Raw genomic sequence first — 22,338 nt, forward strand, 5'->3', positions numbered from 1 at the left:
TTGTTCCATACCTGCCTCCTATTGTCCTATTGTTTCTGTCTGGCAGAGTAAGGTTATTATGGGATGTTCAGCTTTGTGTGTGGAATGTCTCAAAGAGGGAGGGGTTTTGGCAGAGTGTAGATCCCTTGTGTTTTCAATAAACAAGGCATTCTAGTTTTGACTCCCAACACCTATGTGTCGTCTAGTCCTTGGGAGGGAAGGATGGTAGAACGCTACCTGGATTGTTGCATGCTGTACCTGCCTATTTGGAATATTTCCTGTTTTCCTGTCTACCAGCGGAGACCCTGTAGATTGAACTACTTCTCCGCTACAACTGGTGACAAGTGACGGGATTGCAAACCGCACAGCAGATCCACGATCGGCAGTAACTACCGAAAAAAGAGGAGAGGCAGCAGCACAACGGAACGAGCCATTCGGATAAAACCAGCATTCGGGAAATATGTCAAAGTATACGAATGCTTGGTGAATGGAGGTGAACTATGCAGCATTGAAAAGAACTACATTGAAGGAATTATTGCAAGCTAGAGGGGGAAACGCCAGCCGCAAAACAAAAGCGACCCTTGTAGCAGAACTCATGGAGGGAGACAGAGCAAACCCTGCAGCGGGCCCACAGGAGGCAGAACGCAAAGAATTTGACAAGGAGCTACAGAGCAGACTGGCCTACTACCCAGAGCCCCACTCAAGAGAAATACTGGACCGGCTGATGGCGGACGTACAAGAAAACCTGGTGGTCAAACACCAAGCAAGTCAGCGAGCGGGGGAGAGAGCTCCAACGCATGTCCACATTACCCAGGGGAAGCCCAAGATTCCGTACCAGGCGTTTAAATGCTATACCGAAACCGACGCGAGGTAGATGATTACCTACAAGATTTTGAAAGTTTATGCCACCTGCACAATATCAGTGCGGAGGATCGAGTACCCCTACTGGCAGGGAGACTATCTGGTCATGCAGCAGAGGCATACCGTGCCGTACCCGACGAGGACAGTACAGACTATGCCAAGGTGAAGAAGGCCATTCTAGCTAGGTATGCGATTACCTCAGAGGCCTAACGCCTAAAGTTCCGAGATATTAAAAAGCTCACCAGAGACACTCACACAGAATGGGTGCACCGTCTACAACGAGCGACAAAAGGATGGTTGTAAGCCACCCAACTCAACACCCTAGAAGACCTGTTCCAGCTAATGGTAATGGAGCAGTTCTTTAATGGGATACCCGCTCATCTGCAGAATTGGGTGCGAGTTTGGAAACCACACACTCTACAAGACGCAGCCAAAGTTAGCGGATGAGTTCCAAGATACCAGGAGGGAACAGCGCACTCAACCAAGAGCAGCCTATGGACCTACAGCACCAGTACCAGCCGTAACCGCAGCCGTCCCAGCACGCCCGGGGGTAAGCAATAACACCTACACCCCCAGGTATCAGGCTCACCCCCCGATATGATGCCACACCTGCAACCAGCAGGGACATATGCAGCGGGACTGCCCCCACAACCGACCACGGCCCAGCTGGAATACCCCGGCACCCAACAACCGAGCAGCGGTTCATTGTGCCCAAGCGGAACCCTACAGAGTACCCGAGGTCCCAGCTTCCACCGAGGAACCTCTGGGTACGCTACATGAAGTCAACCCTATCCAATCGGCTTCTGAAAACCGCCAAGGGCACCGACAAGAGGTACAGATAGAGGGGAGAAAGGTACAGGGGTTGCGAGACTCTGGAGCTACTATAACGCTGGTCCGCAACCACCTAGTACCCAAGGGCAACCTCACCGGGGAGTGTGTGGCAGTACGTGTAGCCGGGGGAGCAATCTACAAGATCCCCACTGCCAAGGTACACCTGAATTGGGGAGCTGGGTCAGGGAATGTGGAGGTGGGCATGATGCAGGATTTACCCGCAGACGTTATTTTGGGCAACGACCTGGGGGAGCTGACTTCAGCTTTTGTTCCCCAATCTACCATCCACGAAGCTTATCCGGTTGTGACCCGGCAGCAGGCTCGCACCACAGGACCACTACTACCACAGACGGGGCGAAACTCCTCCAAACACCAGACACCCAGATACCCGTCCCGCAGTGGGGTACAGTGCCACAGGTGCAAGCAGTTTGGGCACTATCGACGAGACTGTACCCAGAGCAGGAACCAAGCTGCGTGGATCCGACCAGGGTCGCCCCCTTCAGCACGGACAACGGTCCCCTACTATCCCACAGAGGTTCCCCAGTCGTACGCAGGTTCAAACACACCGAGGAGCAATGGGGTACCCTTCATGAAGCTAACCCAGTGCAAGCCGCTACGGAGAACCAACAGCATCATCTACAATCGGTCCAGTTAAATGGAATGCCCGCTCAAGGTCTCCGAGACACGGGAGCCACTCTCACCTTGGTCAAGCGACACCTGGTTCCAGATGCTGCCCGAACCGGAGGCTCAGCAGTGGTACGGATGGCAGGGGGAGCAGTACACCGACTACCCACTGTGAGGGTCCACTTGAATTGGGGTGCCGGGTCAGGTCTGATTGATGTGGGGTTGATACGGGAGCTCCCGACCGACATCTTACTAGGGAACGATCTAGGCCAGTTGCCCTCAGCGTTCCTGCCAGTCCAGATCCCAGGCCAACATCACGGAGACCTACTGGCCTTCTGAGGTCCAGACGCTTCAATGTTTGGATTAAGAACAGTATTGAGCCCGGTTGGGGAAGATGGCAGAGAACAACCTGTAACCTACTTGAGCAGAGAGCTTCTCCCCAGGGAATGAAGCTTCAGCCCTACTTGTATGGACAACAGTTCACCCTACTCACGGATCACAACCCATTGGTATGGCTAAACCGAGTGGCAGGGGACAATGCCCGATTGTTGCGCTGGAGTTTGGCGTTACAACCGTATGACTTTACTATTCACTACCGCCCCGGAAAATAGAATGGCCATGCTGACGGGTTATCGCGACAAACTGAACTGGAAAAATGATCTGTGAGTACTCCTCCGGACATCCCCAAGACGATCCGTTAGGATCAGACTGTGTATGCCGGCTTGGTTCTGGGGGAGCATTGTGGCAAATACAGCCACTGTATATTGTCCTTCGTGTATGCATTATGTTTATTGGATGTGTATACCTTTAAGAACCAAGTGTTTGTAATGTAATGCTGCAGCCCTTCTTCCCCCTCCCCCTCCTGTTTCTGTGTCTAAGTGTGTGGATTCATGACACAGACAATGGTCTGGACTGGAGACATCTCTCCGCAGGGGGTGTGTACTGAGAGACTGCCTGTTTCAATGTACAAATATTCAGTCCCCCATGTGCTGTACAGCCCCTGGAATGTCTGTGGGGAAGCCCCTTGCACGGGGATTCCCATAAATACTGAAAGCCTGTGAATAAAGTTGTGTTGACTCCCAGCCTATGTGTGGTCTAGTTCTTGGGAGGGAAGGATGGTATAACGCTACCTGGATTGTTGCATGCTGTACCGGCCTATTGGGGTTATTACCTGTATTCCTGTCTACCAGCGGAGACCCTGTAGATTAAACTACTTCTCCGCTACAAGGTCCTTTGTAGGCCTCCTAGGGTGAGGTCCCCCCAGGGAGGTTTCACCTCACTTCCTGTCCTACAGACACCACAGGAAGTCATTGGTGTTCCCATAGGATGATTCCCCCTCACTTCTTGTCCTACAGATACCACAGGAAGTCAGGGGTGTCCCCATAGGACTATTCCCCCACACTTCCTGTCCCACAGACACCACAGGAAGTCAGGGGTGTCCCCATAGGATGATTCCCCCTCACTTCCTGTCCCACAGACACCACAGGAAGTCAGGGGTGTCCCCATAGCAAGATTCTCCCTTACTTCCTGTCCTACAGACACCACAGGAAGTCAGGGGTGTCCCCATAGCAAGATTCTCCCTTACTTCCTGTCCTACAGACACCACAGGAAGTCAGGGGTGTCCCCATAGGATGATTCCCCCTCACTTCCTGTCCCACAGACACCACAGGAAGTCAGGGGTGTCCCCATAGGATGATTCCCCCTCACTTCCTGTCCCACAGACACCACAGGAAGTCATTGGTGTCCCCATAGCAAGATTCCCCCTCACTCCCTGTCCCACAGACACCACAGGAAGTCAGGGGTGTCCCCATAGGACTATTCCCCCTCACTTCCTGTCCCACAGACACCACAGGAAGTCAGGTGTGTTCCCATAGGATGATTCCCCCTCACTTCCTGTCCCACAGACACCACAGGAAGTCATTGGTGTCCCCATAGGACTATTCCCCCTCACTTCCTGTCCTACAGATACCACAGGAAGTCAGGGGTGTCCCCATAGGAAGATCCCCCTTACTTCCTGTCCCACAGACACCACAGGAAGTCAGGGGTGTCCCCATAGGACGATTCCCCCCTCACTTCCTGTCCCACAGACACCACAGGAAGTCATTGGTGTCCCCATAGGACTATTCCCCCACACTTCCTGTCCCACAGACACCACAGGAAGTCATTGGTGTCCCTATAGGAAGATCCCCCTTACTTCCTGTCCCACAGACACCACAGGAAGCCATTGGTGTCCCCATAGGACGATTCCCCCTCACTTCCTGTCCCACAGACACCACAGGAAGTCATTGGTGTCCCCATAGGACTATTCCCCCACACTTCCTGTCCCACAGACACCACAGGAAGTCATTGGTGTCCCCATAGGACGATTCCCCCTCACTTCCTGTCCCACAGACACCACAGGAAGTCATTGGTGTCCCCATAGGACTATTCCCCCACACTTCCTGTCCCACAGACACCACAGGAAGTCATTGGTGTCCCCATAGGACTATTCCCCCACACTTCCTGTCCCACAGACACCACAGGAAGTCATTGGTGTCCCTATAGGAAGATCCCCCTTACTTCCTGTCCCACAGACACCACAGGAAGCCATTGGTGTCCCCATAGGACGATTCCCCCTCACTTCCTGTCCCACAGACACCACAGGAAGTCATTGGTGTCCCCATAGGACTATTCCCCCACACTTCCTGTCCCACAGACACCACAGGAAGTCATTGGTGTCCCCATAGGACGATTCCCCCTCACTTCCTGTCCCACAGACACCACAGGAAGTCATTGGTGTCCCCATAGGACTATTCCCCCACACTTCCTGTCCCACAGACACCACAGGAAGTCATTGGTGTCCCCATAGGACTATTCCCCCACACTTCCTGTCCCACAGACACCACAGGAAGTCATTGGTGTCCCCATAGAAAGATTTCCTGTTCTTGCAGTAATCAGGACACCCCTCCCCCAGCGTGCTGGGAATGTGGAGGTGACACCTGTCTGTGCCGGCCCAGCTCCTCTCACCCTATGAGAAGCTGTAAGCGGGATGTATGAAGGGAGAATCACTCACCTGTATTGCTCTCCTCTCCCAGCATACACACACACCGGAAGTGGGCGGAGTTTTCACTCCCGGAAGTGGCGTCGAGGTCGAGTAGTTCTGGGGGGCGGTACCGGACGTTGAGGTGAAACGCAAACACGGAAGTGAGTACCGGAAGTGGGTGTGGAGATGATGAATGTCTTCCCCGGGCGGTCCAGATCAGGTCAGTGTCTGTCCTCTCACCCCCCTCCCCTCCCCCTCCTACATCCAAACCTCACCCGGGTGTGGGCGGGGCAGAGGAGAACCTCCCCCTCCGTCTTCTTCCATAAAGGGGCGGAGCTCAGTAGTGTGTGTGATCAGGGTGGAGGGGGTTAAACATGTCACTGCCGGAGCTCTGACCTCCCCTCCCCCCCCCCAATATCCTGCAACCAACATTCTAATATCATCATTATATTCAGGACATTGACCCCCCCCACCGACCAATCACAGCCACCCCCTCCCCCCATCATTGATCGATATCAGAGCCGTATTCCCTTATTTTACCGGAAACCCCCACATCTGACCGTGTCACCCGTTCCGTCACACAATGGAGCCCCCCATCGTCCTCCATAAGATATAAGGGTGGGGGATGGGTGGAGCCCCCCTGGACTCCATTCACAGACGGAACACGCCGGGGAGGAGCTCCTGACCAAACATCCAATAAATGGGAGGAGCTACAGATAATATCAGGGTGGAGTTTGGGATTTATTTTCAGTTTTATGTATTATGTTTTGTATAGCCCCTCCCCCTCAGGGTCAAAGATCTTCACAATAAAAATTCAGAGCCCTTCCTTCTAGATGTGCCGACCAGGGGCCACCGGGGGCCACAGTACTCAACCTTCCCATAACACTCTTCTAGGTAGAAGGACTCCAAGTATGGTTATATTTGTGTCCCTGCCCCGCCCACCTCCTCACACCCCACCCTCTTCACTGACTGATAACAGACACAGGAGCTCAGGGGCGGGCATCTAAGGCAGGCCACACCCTACATACACAGGACTCCACCCTCCACACAGGAAATTACTTTCTGCTTTTCTTCCTCCTAGGAATGTGAGAGAATCCACTGCTCCGCCCTGGAGAGAGAGGAAATCATCAGCTCCACCCATGAGGGAGAGAGACTCCACCCATGAGGAATAGAGACTTCACTAAAGAGGGTGAGGGACTTCACCCATGAAGGAGACTGTCTCCACCCTTGAGGAATAAAGATTCTGCCCAGAATACAGAGAGAGACATCACTGCTCCGCCCATAACGAAGAGAGACTCCACCCATGAGGAATAAAGACTTCTCCAAAGAGGGAGAGAGACTCCACCCATGCGGAATAAAGATTCCGCCCAGAACACAGAGAAAGACATCACTGCTCCGCTCTGGAGAAATAGAAACAACAGCTCCACCCATATCGAAGAGAGACTCCACCCATAAGAAACAGAGACTTCAACAAAGAGGGAGAGAAACTCCACCTCTGTAGACTAGAGACTCCACCCAGGAGGGAGAGAGACTCCACCTCTGTAGAATAGAGACACAACCCACAAAGGAAGAGAAACTCCACCCCTGTAGGATAGAGACATCACTCAGGAGGGAGAGATATTCCACCCACAAGGGAGAGAGACTCCACCTCTATAGGCTAGAGACACCACCTCTGTAGAATAGAGACACCACCCACGAGGGAGAGAGACTCCACCTCTGTAGGATAGAGACACCACCCACGAGGGAGAGAGACTCCACCTCTGTAGGATAGAGACACCACCCACGAGGGAGAGAGACTCCACCTCTGTAGAATAGAGACACCACCCACAAAGAAGAGAGACTCCACCTCTGTAGAATAGAGACACCACCCACAAAGGAAGAGAAACTCCACCTCTGTAGAATAGAGACACCACCCACAAAGAAGATAGACTCCACCTCTGTAGAATAGAGACACCACCCACAAAGAAGAGAGACTCCACCTCTGTAGAATAGAGACACCACCCACTAAGGAGAGAGACTCCTCCTCTGTAGAATAGAGACACCACCCACAAAGAAGAGAGACTCCACCTCTGTAGAATAGAGACACCACCCACTAAGGAGAGAGACTCCGCCTCTGTAGAATAGAGACACCACCCACAAAGAAGAGAGACTCCACCTTTGTAGAATAGAGACACCACCCACAAGGAAGAGAGACTCCACCTCTGTAGAATAGAGACACCACCCACAAAGAAGAGAGACTCCGCCTTTGTAGAATAGAGACACCACCCACAAAGAAGATAGACTCCACCTCTGTATAATAGAGACATCACCCACAAAGAAGATAGACCCCACCTCTGTAGAATAGAGACACCACCCACAAAGAAGATAGACTCCACCTCTGTAGAATAGAGACACCACCCACAAGGAAGAGAGACTCCACCTCTGTAGAATAGAGACACCACCCACAAAGAAGAGAGACTCCACCTCTGTAGAATAGAGACACCACCCACAAAGAAGAGAGACTCCACCTCTGTAGAATAGAGACACCACCCACAAAGAAGAGAGACTCCACCTCTGTAGAATAGAGACACCACCCACAAAGAAGAGAGACTCCACCTCTGTAGAATAGAGACACCACCCAGGATACAGAGAAGACTCCAAATTCCCCCCCAGAGAGACTCCACCCACGAGGGAGAGAGACTCTGCCCAGGATAAAGAGAAGGACTCTGCTGCTCCTCCCATAAAGTAAAAGGACTCCGCCTCAGAAAGGAGACGCCATTGCTCCGCCCAGGAGGAACTCCACCAGAGATGACAGCAGCAGGGACAAAGATGAGCAGTTGTCTAGAGAAAGTCATTGAGAAGCTGACGGCGTACAAGGAGGGAGCGCTGACAGGGATAGCTGATAGAAGACCCGCCTCCACCCAGGAGGGGGAGGGGCCAAATCCCACCAGGAACCACATAGCAGGGCGGCATTCACCTCCTAAAGCTAAAGTAGAACCCCGCTCCTGTGAGGAGAGAGATCCCAGAGACACCTCCGTAGATCACACCATGATGAACATTAAAAGGGAACCCTTCCTGTACGTAGGGGGGACTCTGGGTTGGGCAGTACACCACCCACTGCACCCCTCCATCCAGATTAAGGAGGAACACTGGCCCTGTGACAACAGTAACCTGTTCACCCCCTTGGCGTACACACAGTACAGGTCTGTCCATATTAAAGAGGAACCCCGCGAAGAAGGAGAACTCCTCAACATGGAGGCTCCACCTCACCGCTCTGATGATGGCCGCCTCCCCCACAGCTCAGGGTTCCCCATGTCCTACCTCTGCAGTGACAGCGGGAAGGCCTTCGCCTACAGAACCCACTTCCTGTCCCCCCAGCGGGAGCACCCGGGTGAGAAGCCGTTCTGCTGCTCAGAGTGCGGCAGATGCTTCTCGCAGAGGTCCTACTACCTGTCCCACCAGAGGATCCACTCCGGGGAACGCCCCTTCCACTGCTTCCACTGTGCCAAATCCTTCCGGATCAAGAGCAGCCTGAACAAGCACCTGAGAACCCACCAGGCAGAGAACCCCTTCACCTGCCCGTTGTGCCACAAGAGCTTCATGCACCGGGGCCACTTCCTGGCCCACCAACGCCTCCACGCCGAGGAGGAGAAGTTCTGCTGCCCTCTGTGCGGGAAATCCTTCATCCACCATGGACATTTCATGGCCCACCAGAGAAGCCACGCCGAGGAGAGCCGATTCTCCTGCCCCCACTGCCACAAGTCCTTCATCCACCGGGGCCACTTCTCCGCCCACCTGCGGGTCCACACCGGGGAGAAGCCCTTCCCCTGCCCTGACTGCGGCAGCAGCTTCAGCACCCACCACAACCTGGTGGTCCACCAGAGGCTCCACGCGGGGTCCTCCATCTCCTTCCTGTGAGGGGGTCTCAGGAGGCTCCAGGAACCCGGACCAAAAAAAGTCAGAACCACCCATCGAAGATGCTGAGGTTCTTCATAGAGGAGCGGTTTCTCAATTTGGGTGCTCAAGGACCACCACCGGTCAACGGTGACCATCTCTCCTGTAGGTCCACTTTGGGGGCGTGTTCATCCTGGACCCGCTTCCCCAGCGAGGACACACACAGAAATCTTTATGCAATCTGCGAGGACAACAATAAACTTTATTTACACATCCTGACCTCAACAACACAAAGTCCACCATCTGCTGTAATATTCTTCCCGGAGGGTCCCGTAGTTTTATCTCCTGGCGGGGGGGGGCACAGATGTATCTGCTGTGCAGCCTATGAGTACGCCCCCCGCAGGGTACTGTGCGCTGGTCACATGACTGTTCTCTGATTGGTCTGCCGATCACGTGACTGTTCTCTGATTGGTCTGCCGGTCACGTGACTGTTCTCTGATTGGTCTGCCGGTCACGTGACTGTTCTCTGATTGGTCTGCCGGTCACATGACTATTCTCTGATTGGTCTGCCAGGCACATGACTGTTCTCTGATTGGTCTGCCGGTCACATGACTGTTCTCTGATTGGTCTGCCAGTCACATGACTGTTCTCTGATTGGTCAGCCGGTCACATGACTGTTCTATGATTGGTCTGCCGGTCACATGACTGTTCTCTGATTGGTCTGCTGGTCACATGACTGTTCTCTGATTGGTCTATGACTGTTCTCTGATTGGTCTGCCCGTCACATGACTGTTCTCCCTGTGCTCTGATTGGTCTGCGAGTGTCTCCCTGTGCTCTGATTGGTCTGCGAGTGTCAAACTCTCTGCCCACATCCACTTAGCTCACGCCTGATAAGACAGATTGATATTAGAACACATTGATCACCGATAAGGGACGGGCTCTGTATAGATTGGACGGCTTCCAGCTCAGGGAAGGGGGAGGTGCCAGCTGCAACAGCGGGAGCGCACAGATGTTCACACAGCCAGAAAATTGAATATAAATGTGATGTGAAATCTTTTCCAAGCATGTGTGATTTCTTTCTTCTCTCCGGATGGAACTTTATATTGTATTGGGCGGAGCAGGGGAGAGTTCAGAGGTTTTTACTGCCATCTGCGTTCTTATTGGAAGGTGTGATGGGGAATCTCTCCAATGGGGACACAGGTGATCACACTTCCAGTAGTGGGGAACCTTCCTGTCCTGGTGACACTCCCCACATTTCTTGTATGGGTGTCACAGGGACAGGAAGTGAGGGAAATCTCCACCATGGGGACATAGGTGATCACAGTTGTAGGGAACCTTCCTGTCCTGGTGACACTCCCCACATTTCTTGTATGGGTGTCATGGGGACAGGAAGTGAGGGAAATCTCCACCATGGAGACATAGGTGATCACACTTCCAGTAGTGGGGAACCTTCCTGTCCCGGTGACACTCACTCCCCACATTTCTTGTATGGGTTTCACGGGGACAGGAAGTGAGGAAATCTCCACCATGGGGACACAGATGGGAATAAATGATGGACAGTTATTGTCTTCCCTGTTGTATGAAAAACTAAATAATTTGGGCTGGAGTTAAACTTTAAAGAGACACTGTCCTTGCAGGGCCCCGTCCCCTCCTGTACTCACCTCCCCTCCTCCCTCTTCCGCAGATTCTTCCAGACATGTGACTTCCTCCCTTGTGACCGGGCTCAGGCCTGGCGGCCAATCACTAGGCCTGGACACTGTCACATGACTGGGAGTGATATCAGGCTCCCCCTGGTCTGCGCTGATCGAGGAAGGAGCAGTGAGGGGTCCTTTGCAGAGACAAGTGACAGGGTCTCTTTAACTTCAAGCTACAACTACGTGTTATGGCCACCAGGTCAGAGCGATGATATTCCAGGTGGAGCTGATTTCATATATGTACATTTGTGTCGGGGGAGGAGGTGAGTGGGAACTTCATTCAGTCTTCTCCCGCCAACAATGTATCTCCGATAGAAGCCAAGACGTGACATTCGAAGTCTGTGTTGGGTTTCTGTCCACCAATAGGAAACACTGGAGATGATGTCACCAGGTTCAGAGGAATGGAGGTGATCTCTGCACCTCAGATCCATCAAAACCTCCAGATTCCAAATATGTCACTAAAATCTGTGGTGGCCCCAAACTTCTACCAATCCCATTCTCTTCACTCACTTCTCCTGAATTCACGGTGATACATCTCCAGCTTCTATCTTCTGGACAACAAATTAAACACAGAAGCCAATAACATAAACTATATGGCCAAAAGTATGTGAACCCCTCCTCCAATGATGAGGTTCAGGTGTCTCCAGTGAAGGATCCTGGTAATCCTCCATCCTACAAAGACATTGTAGAAAATTGTGCTCTTCCAACCTTGTGGTAACCGTTTGGTGAAGACCCCCCCACCGTGTACAAAGACAGCTCTATGTAGACATGACTGTGCCCCCCCATGTACAAAGCCAACTCCATAAAGACATGGTGTGACCAGTTCTGTGTGGAGGAACTCAAGTGTCCTGTACAGAGCCCTGACCTCATCCCTATTGATCACCTGACTTCAACCCTACTGATCACCTTTGGGATGACTTGGATATGGACTGTGAATGCCCTCCACAGACAGCCTTGACTTCAACTCTACTGATCACCTTTGAGGTGACTTGGACCATGACGGCGAATGGCCTCCACAGACAGCCTTGACTTCAACTCTACTGATCACCTTTGGGGTGACTTGGACCATGACAGCGAATGGCCTCCACAGACAGCCTTGACTTCAACTCTACTGATCACCTTTGGGATGACTTGGACCATGACTGTGAATGGCCTCCACAGACAGCCTTGACTTCAACCCTACTGATCACCTTTGGGATGACTTGGACCATGACTGTGAATGGCCTCCACAGACAGCCTTGACTTCAACTCTACTGATCACCTTTGGGGTGACTTGGACCATTACGGCGAATGGCCTCCACAGACAGCCTTGACTTCAACCCTACTGATCACCTTTGGGATGACTTGGACCATGACTGTGAATGGCCTCCACAGGCAGCCTTGACTTCAACCCTACTGATCACCTTAGGGATGACTTGGACCATGACGGTGAATAGCCTCCACAGACAGTGTGGAATTCAACCCTACTGATCACCATATGGATGACTTGGACCATGACGGCGAATGGCCTCCACAGACAGCCTTGACTTCAACCCTACTGATCACCTTAGGTATGACTTGGACCATGACGGTGAATGGCCTCCACAGACAGCCTTGACTTCAACCCGACTGATCACCTTTGGGGTGACTTGGACCATGACTGTGAATGGCCTCCACAGACAGCCTTGACTTCAACCCTACTGATCACCTTTGGGGTGACTTGGACCATGACGGTGAATGGCCTCCACAGAGAGCCTTGATTTCATCCCTACTGATCACCTTTGGGGTGACTTGGACCATGACTGCGAATGGTCTCCACAGACAGCCTTGAGTTCAACCCTACTGATCACCTTAGGGATGACTTGGACCATGACGGTGAATGGCCTCCACAGACAGCCTTGATTTCAACCCGACTGAACACCTTTTGGATTAATCAGAATGCCAATTGTAAGCTAGGTATTTTTGTTTGGTGCCCAACGTGAGTCCCAACATGCAAGCCAGGTCTTCTCAACCAACATTAGTACCAGACCTTACAAATGGGCACAATCTCCCACAGATACTTCTCAAATTCGTGTGGAACGCCTTCTTAGCAGAGTGGAGGGTGTTCTAGCCACAGAGGGGGCAATTCCATAATAATGGGCATGGGGGGAGGTGGGCAATTCCATAATAATGGTCATGTGGCAGGTGGGTAACTCCATATTAATGGCTATGTGGGCAAATCCATATAAATGGCCATGGGGGAAGGTGGGCAATTTCATAATAATGGCCATGGGAAAGGTAAGAAACTCCATATTAATGGCCATGGCAGAAGGTGGGCAGCTCCATATTAATGGCCATGGCAGAAGGTGGGCAACTCTTTATTAATGGCCATGGCAGAAGGTGGGCAACTCCATCTTAATGGCCATGGCAGAAGGTGGGCAACTCCATATTAATGGCCATGGCAGAAGGTGGGCAACTGCATATTACTGGCTATGGGGGAAAGTGGGCAAATCCATATTAATGGTCATGGGGGAAGGTGGGAAATCCATAATAATGGCCATGGTTCTGGAATAAGATGTCCAGCAAGCTCATTTGGATGTAATGGTCAGCGGGTTTCAGACTTTTGGATATATAGTATTATTTTTTTTTTTTTACATGAACACACGTAGAACTTGTGTCTTTATTCAACCTCACCAACTATGTATCTATGTATTTGAGGTTGTTTCTTAGAAGAGCAATGAATTGAGCTCTGGTCATATAAGGTCAATCCAATAGGACATGTGTGGACTTGTATACGTCACAAGATCTTGTCCCCCTTCCCAAATAGGACATTGGATAGGAAGTGTTTGTGTGTCCCGGTGGATGCAGTAGCTGACCCAGTCTCGTTCCCATCACCCTGAAGATGTATGGAAAGTCCCCGGCATACGATGATAATATAATTTGAGGTGCTCTCGTTGAGCTTTTCCAAAATCCCGATGCTTGGAACACTAAAGTGCGCCGCCACCTCAGATTAAGAAGAGGACTCCTACTGGAACAACGGAACCCTTTATATAAAGAGTCCAATGCGCATGTCCTAGGAGGACCTGATATCACCCCAAAATCTCCATACAGGATCAGCTCAGTAGCCCAGAATAGTTGTCCATACCATAAAGGAGAATCAGGGGAAACCCTTATAGTGCAAAACTGTATTTATCCTTTTATTGAACAAAAAAGGGAGGGAGCATGACAGCGACTTCTCATTGTCGTTATAGAGTGGCACTCCGGGGTCAGGCATGGCCTCCTCTGCTGAGTCCTCTTCGTCCACCAATTCCTCCTTCACATAGAAAAGAGAGGGACTGTCTGTAGGACTGTCTTCTTCATCCAAGTAGGGTTCTGCTTTATTACTCGCCCGCATCTTCTGATAACTTATGTAACACAAGGGTGTCTCCTCCTTAATTCCAGAAGAAAGGCACCACGGGAGACCCATGAGGACATCATCTTCCAATGGGAGGGGCTCCTCCTTTATATGAGAAGATGAATGATCCTGGGTTAGACTCCTTGGGTCGGATTTCTCCTTCATTTTAGGCGGCTCTCCGATCTCAGTGTTGGTGACATCATCTTGGTCCTTCAAGTGAGATAAGTCCTGTATGAGCTTGGGGTTGGAGATCTTCTCCACATGTACCACTGCTGGGGGGGCCTGTATGTGTGATGGAGAGACAGGTCCTCTTTATTGGAATGCTTTTTTTGAGTTTGGTCTGTGGGGCAGTCTGTGGTCTCCTCCAGGTCTGGATGACCACAGCTGGCAGTGGTAACCATGTGGGCCAGGCAGGAGAATGGGTCAGTCAATGCATTGAGTAAGATTTCCACTTTAACCTCAGGGGCCCCTTGGGGATTGGTGCTGCATGTGGCCAGGGATATAGTAGACCTGACAATACTCTGATCATTGATTGGAGGAGACATCGGGGTATTGGAGAACCCAGCTGAAGCCGTCGTCATCCAGAAACCTGAAAGAAGCAGAGAAAAAGCCCAGTAGAAGCCCAGACGTACTGATCTCTCTGCCCCTGATTATAGTGGGAGGAGACAGCAGTACTGATGACTCCGCCCCTGATTATAGTCAAAGGAGCCAAGAGTACTGATGACCCTGCCCTTAATTATAGTAGGAGGAGCGCAGAGTACTGATGACTCCACCCCTGATTATAGTGGGAGGGGCTCAGAGTACTGATGACTCTGCCCCTGATTATACTGGGAGGAGTCCAGAGTACTATTGACTCTACCTCTGATTATAGTGGGAGGAGCCCAGAGTACTGATGATCACTGACCTCCTGCAACCTGAATTATACCCATTAGTCATGATATTCTCCGATGATTGCTCTGCCCCGCCCCTTCTAGACTGTCCCACCCCCCAGGAAAGGGAGGGGGTATACGACACTGGAGGCACATTTTAAGTTCTTACATCCCCGGGACACCCCAATGTAATTTTGTCCTCTACGCCAACCAACCAACCACCTCTCTCCCTGCTAATCTCTGTGTTCCCACCCCCTGTAATGTCTCCTCCCACATCTGTGTGACCCTACCCCTATGGTCTGTCCCTGGACCCTGTGGTGTGTTCCCCCCAACCTGTATTTTCCCATCCTCCCATGTCCACTCCCACTTTTATACTGTATATACACCCCACCCACGTTTGCACTGTCTCCTCCCCTAAGGGGGTCCCCCCCTACCTGTGTGTTCCAGCTCCTCCTGCTCCATTCAGTATAAAATAAACAATATGGCAGTTAGAGCCCCCAGGGCACGTGAAGACTGAGAAACAGACCCTCGATAGAGGAGACCGCCATCCACCAAACACTAAAACATCACTTCTGGGTGGACTCATCCTTCTAACGCTACATTTATTCATATTTTACCAAACAAAAAATGGACCTGAAATACCCCTCCCCCCACCTCCAAGCCTCACCTCCTAATTCTGAAGAATCCTATTGGCTGGAAGTCTGTCCTCAGAGCAGAAAGATGGCCCTGCCCAGTTTCCCACCTACCATCTTTAGCACATAAAGTCCCTCTTCTGTGTGGACACTCGTAGGTCGGAGAAGATGAAGTTGTAGAATGAGAAGGTTCTCTTCGGGATGGTGGTAGGAAGATGGCTCCTCTCTGCTATGGGTTACCCAGTGTCGAGCCTGCTGGGTTCACCTGTATACACTAGTCTGACCCTGGTGCACCAGTAAAGTTTCTCTTCTGGGTGGACACTCGTAGGTTGGAGAACCTGAAGCTCTTGGTGAGGTTGTAGTAGAAGGTTCTCTCCAGGATGGTGGTAGGAAGACGGCTCCTCTCTGCTATGGGTTGCCCAGTGTCCAGCCTGCTGGGTTCACCTGTATACACCAATCTGACCCTGGCCCACCAGTAAAGTTTCTCTTCTGGGTGGACACTCGTAGGTTGCAGAAGACTAAATTCTTGATGAAGTTGTATCAGGAGAAGGTTCTCTCCAGGATGGTGGTAGGAAGATGGCTCCTCTCTGCTATGGGTTACCCAGTGTCCAGCCTGCTGGGTTCACCTATATACACCAATCTGACCCTGGCACACCAGTAAAATTTCTCTTCTGGGTGGACACTCGTAGGTTGGAGAAGATGAAGTTGTAGAATGAGAAGGTTCGCTTCGGGATGGTGGTAGGAAGATGGCTCCTCTCTGCTATGGGTTACCCAGTGTACAGCCTGCTGGATTCACCAGTATACACCAATCTGACCCTGGCACACCAGTAAAGTTTCTTTTCTGGGTGGACACTCGTAGATTGGAGAAGCTGAAGCTCTTGGTGAGGTTGTAGTAGAAGGTTCTCTCCAGGATGGTGGTAGGAAGATGGCTCCTCTCTGCTATGGGTTGCCCAGTGTCCATTTCACTCAGATCAGGTGAAGGGCTTCTCCCCAGTGTGGCTCATCTGGTGGATGTTCCAGTTGAAATTATTGGCCACAGTCAGCACAGGCAAATTATTTTTCCCCAGCATGGGTCCTGGACAAGGAGGTTGAACTATTACAAGTCCTTCCTCCAATGTGAACACACGTGTGGCTTTTTTCTCCTGTGGACAGTGATTATCATTAAGATCCTGTTTACAAGTGAAGTGAAGGCCACACTTGTGGCACCTAAAGGTCACCCCCGTCCCGTGAGACTGAAACCTAAAGGTTGGGTCACACAGAACATTACGGTTAACCTCGCTCGACCTCAAGGAAAGCAACATCCATGTGGGACGCCCATTGTCTTCTTTATATTAATTAGTGTCCCCATTGGGTGGCATGGGGCCAACATGTAAACATCATCCTGCTCTGCTACTGTCCATCTGGTAACCATCTGTGTCCCCACCCCCCATGTACTGTCCCCCCTATGAGGTGTCCCCTCCCAACTGTGTTCTCTAACCTTAACCAAACTATGGGGTGTGCCCTCACATCTGTGCTATGTACTCCCAACCAACTGTCCCCACCCCCTATTGGGTGTCCCTTCCCACCTGTGTGCTCTACTCCCAACCAAACTGTCCCCACCCCCCATGGGGTGTCCCCTCCCACCTGTGCTCTCTACTCCCAACCAAACTGTCCCCACCCCCTATGAGGTGTCCCCTCCTACCTGTGTTCTCTACTCCTAGCCAAACTTTCCCCACCCCCAATGAGGAGTCCCCTCCCCCACCTCTTTGTTCCCACCCCTCCATTGACTGTCCAAAGCCCCTATGATGTATCCCCTCCCATCTCTATATGTTTTAACCCACCTATGGGGTGATCCCACTCTCCATGGACTTTCCCTGCTCCCGTAGACTATCCCCACCAATGGTGTGTAGGCCTCCCCCCATGGCCTATGGGCTGATTCCCCTTACCTATGTGTATTCTCACTCCCTCCCCATGGCCTTTACTATCGCCCTATAGGGTGTCCATGGATTGTCCCCACCACCTTTAAGGCAACCATTCCCACAGTTTCCATCCCCTATGGGATGCCTACCCCCACTTCTGTGTATTCCCACACCTCCAGGACTGCGCCAGCCCCCATATGGGGTATCCCATCCCCCTTCTGTGTGTCCCCACCCCCCCATGGACAGTCCGTGCCCCTTTGAAGTGTTCCCTCCCACCTCTATATGTTTCCCCATAATTTGTCCTCATCCACTGCTGTGTTCCCACCCCTATAGACTGTCCTCACCGGCTTCTGTGTTCCCACTCCCTATGGTCTGTCCCCATCCCCTATGGGGTGTCCACTGCCACCTCATTGTGTTCCTGTTCCTCCTGCTACATTCACCATAATATGAAATAAAAATTTTAATTTTATGTTCCTGGGTCAACAGGCACTGACTCAGGAACTCCAGGCAGAGATCTCACCAACAGAAACTCTCCAGCAGCTATGAAACACTGAAATATCATCTCTCGTGGAGTGACCCTTTAAATATGAAATTTATTTTTTACCATTACAAAAATTTACCCTGAAACACCCCCTCCCCCATTGCGGATGGCTCTGCCCAGTGTCCAGGCTGCTGTCTCCAGCACACCAGTGAAGTCTCTCTTCTGGGTGGACCCTTGTATGTTGGAGACGATGATGTTGTATCAGGAGAAGGTTCTCTCCGGGATGGTGGTGGGAAGATGGCTCCTCTCTACTTTGGGTTGCCCAGTGTCCAGCCTGTTGGGTGCACTGTATGTACACCAGTCCATCCCTGGCACACACCGGTAAAGTCTCTCTTCTGGGTGTACACTTGTAGGTTGGAGAAGATGAGGTTGTATCAGGAGAAGGTTCTCTCCGGGACGGTGGTGGGAAGATGGCTCCTCTCTACTTTGGGTTGCCCAGTGTCCAGCCTGTTGGGTACACTGTATGTGCACCAGTCCATCCCTGGCACACCGGTAAAGTCTCTCTTCTGAGGGGACACTCGGAGGTTGGAGAAGCTGAAGATCTTGGTGAGGCTCCAGGATGATGTCAGGAAGATGGCTCCTCTCTGCTATGGTTTGCCCAGTTGTCCATCCTGTTGGGTTCATCGGTATACACTAGTCCTTTCCTAGCACACAAGTCAAGTCTCTCTTCTGGATGGAGACTCGTAGGTTGGAGCAGAAGATTGAGCTTTTGGTGAGGTTGTAGCCGGAGAAGGTTCTCTCCAAGATGGTGGTAGGAAGATGGCTTCTCTCTGCTATGTTTTGCTCAGTATCAGTCTGTTTGTTTCACCAGTATACACCAGTAAATTCTCTCTTTTGGGTGGACACTCGTAGGTTGGAGCATTTGTTGAGGTTGTAGCAGGAGGTTCTCTCCAAAATGGTGGTAGGAAGATGGTTCATCTCTGCTATGTTTTCTCAGTACCAGTCTGTTACACCACTAAATTCTCTCTTCTGAGTGGACACTCGTAGGTTGGAGAAGCTGGAGCTTTTGGTGAGGTTGTAGCAGGAGGTTGTCTCCAAGATGCTGGCAGGAAGATGGCTCCGCTCTGCTATATTTTGCTCAGTACCAGTCATTTGGATTCACCAGTATATACCAGTCCATCCCTGGTATACCAGTTAAGTCTCTCTTCTGGGTGGACACTCGTAGGTTAGAGCAGAAGCTGGAGCTCTTGCTGTAAGGGACGCAGGTTCTCTCTCTGGAGAATTATGTAGTTAGGTCGGGGTGGACAATCGCACCCTTTCATACTATGGACAGTCAAACGTCTCCTGCCCACTGTGGGTGGACTGATGGGCCAGGAGGTGTCTGTGCTGCTTGAAGCCCCGGCCACACTCAGCACAATGGAAATTCCTTACATCTCTCCGGTGCTCCTTCTCGTGTCTGATGTACTGTGACTTCTGGGTGAAGCACTTCCCACACTCAGGGCAGGAGAACTGCTTGTCCAGGGCAGCATGACTGGCCTGGTGGCGGATGAGCTGAGTGTAGTGCACAAAGAGCTCCCCGCAGTCAGGACAGGAGTATGGCTTCTCCCCGGTGTGGACTCGCTGGTGTTTGATGAGGTTGGAGCTGGTGCTGAAGTATTTGCCACAGTCAGAGCAGTAGAAGGGCTTTTCACCGGTGTGGACTCGCTGGTGGATGGTGAGTGTGGTCTTCCGGTTGAAGCTTTTTCCGCACTCAGTGCAGACGAAGGGCTTCTCGCCAGTGTGGCTCATCTGGTGGATGGCCAGGTGGACGTACTGGTTGAAGCATTTGCCACAGTCCGCGCAGGCGAAAGGTTTCTCCCCCGTGTGGGTCCTCTCGTGAATAAGGAGCTGTGACTGATACGAGAAGCTCTTCCCGCAATGCGAACATATGTGCGGCTTCTTGCTTTTGTGGACAGTATGGTGGTCGTCCAGATCTCGTTTACTGGCAAAGCATTCACCACACTCATGGCACCGAAAGGTCAGTGCTGCCATGTGAGAATGAGCCCTGAAGTTTGGGTCATATGGAGAGTTACGGCTAATGAGATGTTCACCAACGTCCCTCATCCTGGGGAAAGGCACATACACGCCGTGAGGAGGAGCTGAGGGACGATAGGAGTCTATGGTGTCCTCTTCAAATGAATCTCTCTCCTCATTAGAAGGGTTATTGGTAATGAGTTCACCAACCTCCCTCGTCCTGGAGAAAGGCACATACACACCGCGAGGAGGAGCTGAGGGATGATAGGAGTCTATGGTGTCCTCTTCAAATGAATCTCTCTCCTCATTAGAAGGGTTATTGGTAATGAGTTCACCAACCTCCCTCGTCCTGGAGAAAGGCACATACACACCGCGAGGAGGAGTTGAGGGACGATAGGAGTCTATGGTGTCCTCTTCAAATGAATCTCTCTCCTCATTAGAAGGGTTATTGGTAATGAGTTCACCAACCTCCCTTGTCCTGCGGAAAGGTGCATACATGCCGCAAGGTGGAGCTGAATGACGATAGGAGTCTATGGTGTCCTCTTCACATGAATCTGTCCTCTCATTAATAGGGTTATGGTTGATGATCTGACCTCTGACCTCCCCTGTCCTTGGGAAAGGCGCATACACACAAGGGGGAGCTGAGGGACGACAAGTGTCAATGGTCTCTTCTTCACATGAATCGGTCTCCTCATTAGAGGGGCGTTGGGCCGACGTGTAAATCTCATCCTCCTCGCTGGAGAATGGCTCCTCCTTGACGATAATCGGAGTATACGGTATAGGATCTGAGGGTAGGGAACCGTCTACTGCATCCTGTGCAATGTCTTCCTCTTCCTTCACAGTCACTAAAGAATATTCCTTGTGGTGTGCGTCATTCTGCAGGAGATTTTCATCCTCAGTTGACTGGGGTTCCTCTTTAATAAAGGAAGGTAAAATCTGAGAGCGGTAAGTGGGCAGGCGAGCTTCAGTGAAGGTGGTATGCCTTTTGTTATCCAATTGGGGTTCCTCAAGATACATATGTCCTGAATGAGTTGAGGGGGGTGGGAGGGCGCCATCTTGGAAATGGCCTTCACATGACACTTGAGTAGGTAAGTAAATTGTAGGATCAGCATGTGCCAGGGGGTTTTCATGCCGGAGGCGCCCTCCTTCAGAAGATCCACGTTCCTCTTTGATCACAGTCGGTGCATTCAGTGTCTGACCTGCAGAGAGGTCGGTGTCGGAGTCTCTTGGAGTCTCTTCGTTACGGCACCGAGGTTCCTCTTTTACTGTGTTTGGAGGACACTCCAGAGGGGGGACATTCTGGATTTCTGTGGAAAGAAAGCAGCCTCGTTAGGGGTCTCACCAGCATACATCAATCATCATCATCAGGAGGGGGGAAGGTGGAAAGCTGATATGTAATCTTTAAAGAGAGTCTCTGGGGTGCAGATGCTTTGAACTTACTGTGGGGGATCATTTAATCATTTACAGCCAGGCAGAACCCCCTGTATTTGGGTCACCGTCCACTAATTGGTGGTGGTGGGTTAGGTTGATGATGGTGGTGGGTTAGGGTGGTGGTGGTGGGTTAGGGTGATGGTGGTGGTGGTTTAGGGTGATGGTGGGTTAGGGTGGTGGGTTAGGGTGGTGGTTGGTTTGGGCAATGGTGGTGGTGGGTTAGGGTGATGGTGGGTTAGGGTGGTGGTGGTGGGTTAGGGTGGTGGTGGTGGTGGGTTAGGGTGATGGTGGGTTAGGGCAATGGTGGGTTAGGGTGATGGTGGTGGTGGTGGGTTAGGGTGGTGGTAGGAGGGGGGCCATACTAAGTGTTTCTGCATATTGAGCGGTCCATAGATGCTCTCTGCCTTGGTTTCCTCAGGTGTGGGGAACGCGCACTATGGCCCCATCTATAAAAGGGATGAGGGCTGTGTATGGAGCCATCACAGGTATTTGATGTGGTCAGATGCCGAAACAGAATTGTCCAGATACACTTTATGGCCCAATAATGGAGCTCAGGGGTCTCCAGTAAAGGATCCTGGAAATACTCCATCATACAAAGACATTGTAGACAATTCTGCTCTTCCAACCTTGTGGTAACAGTTTGCCCAAGACCCTTTTCTGTTCTAGCATCACTGTATGGGACAAATTCCCATAGACACACTCCAAAAATCTTTTGAAAAGTCTTTCTAGGAGAGTGGAGGATGTTATAGCCTCAAAAGGGGGCACATCTATATTAATG

General features: G+C 51.5%; 2 protein-coding genes and 1 pseudogene across 3 annotated transcripts in view; 2 read left to right on the forward strand and 1 right to left on the reverse strand.

Moving 5' to 3' along the window:
* Positions 1 to 466: 466 nt before the first annotated feature.
* LOC309564479 lies at positions 467 to 6,150 on the forward strand (annotated as a pseudogene). The gene is made up of 2 exons: positions 467 to 2,069; positions 6,107 to 6,150. The product of its transcript is annotated as an uncharacterized misc_RNA (transcript).
* Positions 6,151 to 7,982: 1,832 nt separating this feature from the next.
* LOC309562811 (uncharacterized protein) lies at positions 7,983 to 9,246 on the forward strand. Its single transcript, XM_082267119.1, has one exon. The coding sequence runs from the start codon at positions 8,105 to 8,107 to the stop codon at positions 9,212 to 9,214; it is 1,110 nt and encodes a 369-aa protein (XP_082123245.1). The 5' UTR covers positions 7,983 to 8,104; the 3' UTR covers positions 9,215 to 9,246.
* A 9,986-nt stretch (positions 9,247 to 19,232) lies between these two features.
* Positions 19,233 to 22,338, reverse strand: part of LOC309564480 (uncharacterized protein) — a 43,451-nt gene continuing 40,345 nt past the window's right edge. The window contains exon 9 of the mRNA XM_082269107.1: positions 19,233 to 21,436. Within this exon, the coding sequence (XP_082125233.1) occupies positions 19,440 to 21,436 (1,997 nt within the window). The 3' untranslated portion in view covers positions 19,233 to 19,439. The remainder of the gene's footprint in view (positions 21,437 to 22,338) is intronic.

The sequence above is a fragment of the Pelophylax lessonae genome, assembly GCF_965119305.1.
Source record: "Pelophylax lessonae genome assembly, chromosome: 9".
Lineage (NCBI taxonomy): Eukaryota > Metazoa > Chordata > Amphibia > Anura > Ranidae > Pelophylax > Pelophylax lessonae.